The 6,051-nt window shown below is 49.6% G+C and overlaps 1 protein-coding gene across 1 annotated transcript in view; it reads left to right on the forward strand.

The window, feature by feature from the left end:
- The first annotated feature begins 1,181 nt into the window (after positions 1 to 1,181).
- LOC108448320 (cAMP-specific 3',5'-cyclic phosphodiesterase 4B-like) overlaps positions 1,182 to 6,051 on the forward strand; it is a 108,937-nt gene continuing 104,067 nt past the window's right edge. Inside the window, exons 1-2 of the mRNA XM_017740843.1 lie at positions 1,182 to 1,330; positions 5,933 to 6,041. Coding sequence (XP_017596332.1) covers positions 6,000 to 6,041 — 42 coding nt within the window. The 5' untranslated portion in view covers positions 1,182 to 1,330; positions 5,933 to 5,999. The remainder of the gene's footprint in view (positions 1,331 to 5,932; positions 6,042 to 6,051) is intronic.

Consider the following 6,051-nt stretch of genomic DNA (forward strand, 5'->3'; position numbering starts at 1 on the left):
GTCCTTGCAATCCTCTTAATCTTGCTGATACCCTGGGAAGGAACCTCCTAATCAAAGTTAAGGCACTGTTTAATAATAATTAATTATTTTGAAGGTATTTTTTTGGGCCATGCCCAACTTTGTTGGAATTTTCTCAGGCATCTACAAACATCATCCTGCCTTTAACATTTTTTATAGTAGGAAAATTGGTTGGATTTGTTATTAGAGATAAATTTATGACCTTATCCTGGTGCCTGTTGGCTTAAACCAGCAAACTTGGGATTTAGACTCAGCCTGGCAATTAGGACAGAGCTCAGAGCAGCTTTGGGAGAGGCTGAAGTGGAGGAATCCCTTCTCCAGAGCCTTGGGGGAGGCCAAAGTGGAAAAATCCCTTCTCCAGCGGGATGGTACTGGTAGGTCTCAATTAGCAGAAGTTATTTGTGATAAGAATTGCAGTGACAGGAAATAAAGGTGCTGCCGGCTCTCAGGGAGAATCCTGCTCATGGAATCAGCGTAGGGAGGACATGGAGCTGTTGGAAGGAATCCAGAGGAGGCTGGGAATCCCAAACTTGCACATGAAGCTGTGTTTTAGGAATTTCTGTAAGTAGTGGATTTCCCACTGGATGAACTGGGGAGCTGTTTTTAAAACCAGCGTGTAGGAAAATCAGGCTTCATCCCATGCATCCGTGGGATTTTATCCTCCATCTCCAGGATGATCCAAGGGATGGAGCAGCTCTGCTGGGAGGAAAGGCTGGGAGAGCTGGGAATGTTCAGCCTGGAGAAGAGGAGCTTTGGGATGACCTCAGTGTGGTCTTGCAGGGCCTGAAGGGGCTGCAGGAGAGCTGGAGAGGGACTTTGGACAAGGGATGGAGGGACAGGACACAGGGAATGGCTTCCCAGTGCCAGAGGGCAGGGCTGGATGGGATCTTGGGAAGGAATTCTTGGCTGGGAAGGTGGGGAGGCTCTGGAATGGATTTCCCAGAGCAGCTGTGGCTGCCCCTGGATCCCTGGCAGTGTCCAAGGCCAGGTTTGGATGAGGCTTGGAGCAGCCTGGGACAGTGGGAGGGGTCCCATGACAGGGATTAGAACTGGATGAGCTTTAAGGTCCCTGCCAACCCACACTATTCCATCATTCCATGAAATCCCTCCTTTCTGAGTCACTTTTCCCAAGTTCCAGCCATGGGTGCTAATAGATGCCCTTGCTTATATTTTGCAGAGTGCTGTGAAATCTTCCCAGCTTTTGATGGAAATGAGAACAGATTGAGTTTTCTGAGGAGGAGGGAATTTCTTGGAGCTGCCAGGAGCTCTTCAGAGCAGTTGAGTTGCTGCTGTTCACAAGAAAGAGGAAAAGGTCACAGAAAAGAGCAACGTTTTCCTCAGCAAATAAGTAACCAAAAGGGGCTGGTTGGGAAATTCTTAGGGATGTGTCCAGGGAGGGCTGGAGCAGCTGAGGGAGCTGGGAAGGGGCTGGGGGCCCACGGGAGCGCGGGGGAGGCGGGGAGAGGGGTGTGCCGCCAGGCCCAAGGCCTTTGCCTCGAGTGCCGTGTCCAGTTCTGGGCCCCTCACTGCGAGGAGGATATTGAGGGGTTGTAGCGTATCCAGAGAAGGGAATGGAGCTGGGGAAGGGAGCTGGAGCGGCTGAGGGAGCTGGGAAAGGGGCTCAGGCTGGAGCAAAGGAGGCTCAGGAGGGACCTTGTGGCTCTGCACAAGTCCCTGACAGGAGGGGGCAGCCGGGGGGGTCGGGCTCTGCTGGCAGGGAACAGGGACAGGAGGAGAGGGAACGGCCTCAGAGGAGGTTCAGGTTGGATACTGGAGAACAGTTTTTCCCTGGAAGGGTGGTGAGGCATTGGAATAAGTTGCCCAGGGAGGTGCTGGAGTGACACTCTCTGAAAGTGTTCCAGCCTTTCCCTCCTTCCTCATTGCCCAGAGCAGCTGGGGCTGCCCCTGGATCCCTGGCAGTGCCCAAGGCCAGGCTGGACATTGGGGCTGGGAGCAGCCTGGGACAGTGGGAGGTGTCCCTGCCATGGTGGGGGTGGCACTGGATGATTTTTAAAATCCCTTCCAATCCAAAGCATTCCATGATTCTATGTTAAATAGGAGCCCATATGTTCCTCCTGGGAGAGGCAGAGCTGAGATTGTCACTTTTCTTTGGTGGCTGTCACCCTGTCTGAGTAGGTGCTTCTCCCTGTGAAGTTCTCACGGATTTTAAGGATAATCCAGTTTGAATCCCAGTTCACAAATGATGTAATTCCCTGTGGGATCAGATGATCTCCTTCATCCCAGCCCTTTCCTTAGCAAAGCTTCTCCAATAATTCTCAATTCAGGTGCCTGGGTTTATCTCTGAGCATTTTTAGGATCGGCATTTTGTTGGGAGGAAAAATCCTGCTCCAGGAATGTGGTGGAGTTGAGGAAGAACAGGTGTGGGACTGCAGGATGTGCTGTGTTACGGGACTTTCACTGGGGTTTGTTGTGGTTTTTCACTGTGGATTTGTGTCCTGCCTTCTGCAGAAGTGGGAGGAACTGGATTTAGAGGCTGGAAGGAGCTGGATAAACAGCTGCTGTTCCAAAAAGCTGCTGTTCATCCAGGGAAAAACTCCACAGGAGCAGCAAAAAAAAAGATTCTGACCCAGCCTTGGCTGTGTTTTGGGAGAGAGGAGGATCTTCAGGGGTGAGGGGATCAATGGGCTCCTCACATCCCCCTTTGGCTTTAATCCTGCCCATGGAGAAGCCCAAATGTGTGGGAGAATGGCACCGTGATGGAATGTGAGCCTCATATTCCAAACCTTCCCAAACTTGCGTGTGAGGATGTGTTTTAGGGATTTCTCTAAGTAGAGGATTTCCCGCTGGATGAGCTGGGTAGCTGTTTTTAACCAGAGTGTAGGAAAATCAGGAAAACCAGTGCATCCATGGGATTTTATCCTCACCACTGTCAGCTGCCTGTTGGGAACCCTGTAATCCCTACCTTGGCTGGATCCCTCTGGAATTGCTGGAGCGTTTTCCCATCAGTTTTGAAACACAAGGGCATGGAACACAAAAATCTTCAGGTGTAAAAAGAAAATGCATATTCCATGTAGGGATATATTCCAAGAAAATAGTTTACACCCAACTGCAGCACTGATTTTTCTTCACAAATTAGTAACAAATCCAAAGCTTTGCTGCTGTTCAGCATTCCCTGCTCCCACACCCAACCAATCCTCTGGGATACAGGGTTTTTTTGGAGGATTTGGGTGCTGGAGAGGAACTCGTTGCATGTAATAAAAGTCTGCATCAATGAGAAAAAGTTCGTGAGGAAAAAATTCCCAGGAAGCCTCTTTGGAGTGTTTTCCTCTGGTTTATTCTCCCCTTAAATGTTCATCCCAAGTGTCAGATTTTCCTGGGAAGGCACAGGAAAGAATGAGTCAGATTTTAATGGGAATTTAGTCATGACTAAAGGAAGCATTGGGTTTTCTTCAGGCCTCAGAACTGCAATTCCCACAGAACAAAAGCTGGGTTTTGTCTTTATCCGTGTCCTGCTTAAATTTGCTTGGACAAATTGATAAATATTTATAAAGTTGTGGTGTGAGCAGCCTCAGATTTTCACAGAAATGATCTTCCAGGTGAGTCAGCCTGGTCCATCCCTCCACATCCCATTTCCTGCTGTCCAGCCTGATCCTGGAGTTCAGCAAAATTTTGGAGATATTCTTAAACTCTTATTCCTCCAGATTTTTTTTTCCCAAAGAATGTGTGGGTTGAGGTTTAGTGGAGAATGTGAAGGTGGTGCTGGTTGAAATTGATGATCTTAGAGGTCTTTTCCTGGCCTTGATGATTCCGTGATTCTCAGAAGTTTCCCTGGATATTTGTTTCTGTGGGTGTTTCTTTATTTTGTCTTCGCTTACTTCTCCATGCCAGTTTGTGAACTTGCACATTTTCAGGAAGGAAATGCAGTTTGTGTTGGGATCCCAATCCCTGTAGAGCAGGGCAGTGACAAACACCCCAAACTGGGCTTTATTAAGCCCAAATTGGACTTCATTAAACACAATTCTGCTGCTTCCTTTTGGTTTTTCCATGGATTTTGCCAACATATAAAGGGGAATCCCTTTCTTTTTCTGGCAGCAAGCAGTCATCCCATGTTATCCCTCTGTGTGCATGTCATGGGAATATTTAACATTGATATCTGGGAATGGATCATTTAATCCTTTTAGTAACAGGGTTTTAATTTCTCATCATTGTTGAAGATCAATAAAATCATTCAACCTAATCTAAACTTCGACTGCCTCTTGAGCACAACTTCAGTGCTGCTGGAAGGGCGAAGGCTCTTGGAGGCAGGAGGAGAATTGGTCACAATGGGATCATTCCCCAGGGAAGCAGTGCATTCCCAGCAGTGCATTCCCAGCAGTGCATTCCCAGCACCGGACACGTTCAGCTGCAGAGGGTGCTGGGGCTCGTCCAGACGGGGGTGCTGCCAAGGAAGGTGGGAGCAGGTGATCCTTGGGGTCTCTTCCACGTTAGCATTCCACAATTCCATGATCCATGATTCCATGAGTTTTCTCACTCCCAAATGTGCTGAGGGTGAGGAGCCAGCTGAGGTTTGTGGAGATGGAATTTTGCCACGCTTCAGGGTTTTAAAAACCCTTCCGCTGCTCCAGGGTCTAACCCCACCCTGGGGGCTGTGCAGGTCACACCTTAATCTTAATCCTAGCCCTAATCCTAACCCTAAACCCATCCTGGGGCTGTGCAGATCCTGCCCCTCACTCCTAAATGTGCTGAGGGTGAGGAGCCAGCTGAGGTTTGTGGAGATGGAATTTTGCCACGCTTCAGGGTTTTAAAAACCCTTCCGCTGCTCCAGGGTCTAACCCCACCCTGGGGGCTGTGCAGGTCACACCTTAATCTTAATCCTAGCCCTAATCCTAACCCTAAACCCATCCTGGGGCTGTGCAGATCCTGCCCTAACTGTAACCCTTCACACACCCTGGGGGCTGTGCAGGTCATGCCCTAAACCTAATCTTAACCCTAAATTCACCCTAGGGGCTGGGCAGATCAGGCCCTAATCCTAACCCTAAACTCACCCTGAGGGCTGTGCAGGTCCTGCCCTAACCCTAACTCTAACCCTAACCCTAATCCTAACCCTAAACCCACCCTGGGGCTGCGCAGGTCATTCCTGTGGGTTCTTACCATAACAGCAGGGTTCCACCAGGCCATACTCCTGTTTTTCCCACTGTCTGGCTCTGGTGACGGCCGTGGATCCTGGGGGAAGCATCCCCGAGTCCTCGTTGCTGTCCTTGGCTCATCCCTGCCCATGCCTGTGTGGAGAGAAGCTGGGGAGGTGCTTTGGGACACAGATCCCACAGCCCCGGGATGGGCACTGCTGCAGCAGCACCATCCACAAACGTGGTGTGCATGTGAGCACTGGGAATGCTCTGGCTGCCAGGGAGGGATAAATGGGAGTGCTGCATGAGGAAGCCCAAGGAAATGGAAACAACTGGGAGTGCCCCAGCTGCGAATGGCAGGAAGGAAAACCCCTCTCCTGCAGGAGGATCTGGCTCCACCTGCCTTTTCCAACAGGCTTTGGTAATTATTTGTAATTATTTGAGAAGTGCCCAGCAGGCTTTTGTGCCTTCCCAGCACATTTGAGATGGTTTTCCATGAAAATCAGGACTGAGGACTGAGCAGATCCAGCCTCGTGCTCAGGAAAAGGGCCCGTGGAGCTGTGCAAAACTTGGGATAAGAGTGGGAAACAGAAGTGTGGGAAGCCAGCGCTGGCATGGGGGTGGCACTTGGGGACACAGATTAGTAGGGGACACAGAGGTGCTGCTTGAGGGTTGGACTTGATGAGCTTAAAAATCTTCTCTCCAGCCTTAATTCGATAATTTTATCCGAATGGGGAGCCAGGGATAAACCAGCTCTGAATTTAGCAGTTCATTTGTTAGCAAACCCAGCTGGTTATTCAAAAATAGGTTGGTTTTTTTTCTTTCAGCTTGCCCCTCGGAAGAAATTGCATTCACCAGAAGTTTTTTATCCGGGGCTGCACTCAAATCTCAATAATGAAGAAAAGCAGAAGTGTCATGACAGTGACTGCAGATGAGGTGAGTTCCT

This window comes from Corvus brachyrhynchos, unplaced genomic scaffold (assembly GCF_000691975.1).
Source record: "Corvus brachyrhynchos isolate BGI_N302 unplaced genomic scaffold, ASM69197v1 scaffold280, whole genome shotgun sequence".
In the NCBI taxonomy this organism is placed as follows: Eukaryota; Metazoa; Chordata; class Aves; order Passeriformes; family Corvidae; genus Corvus; species Corvus brachyrhynchos.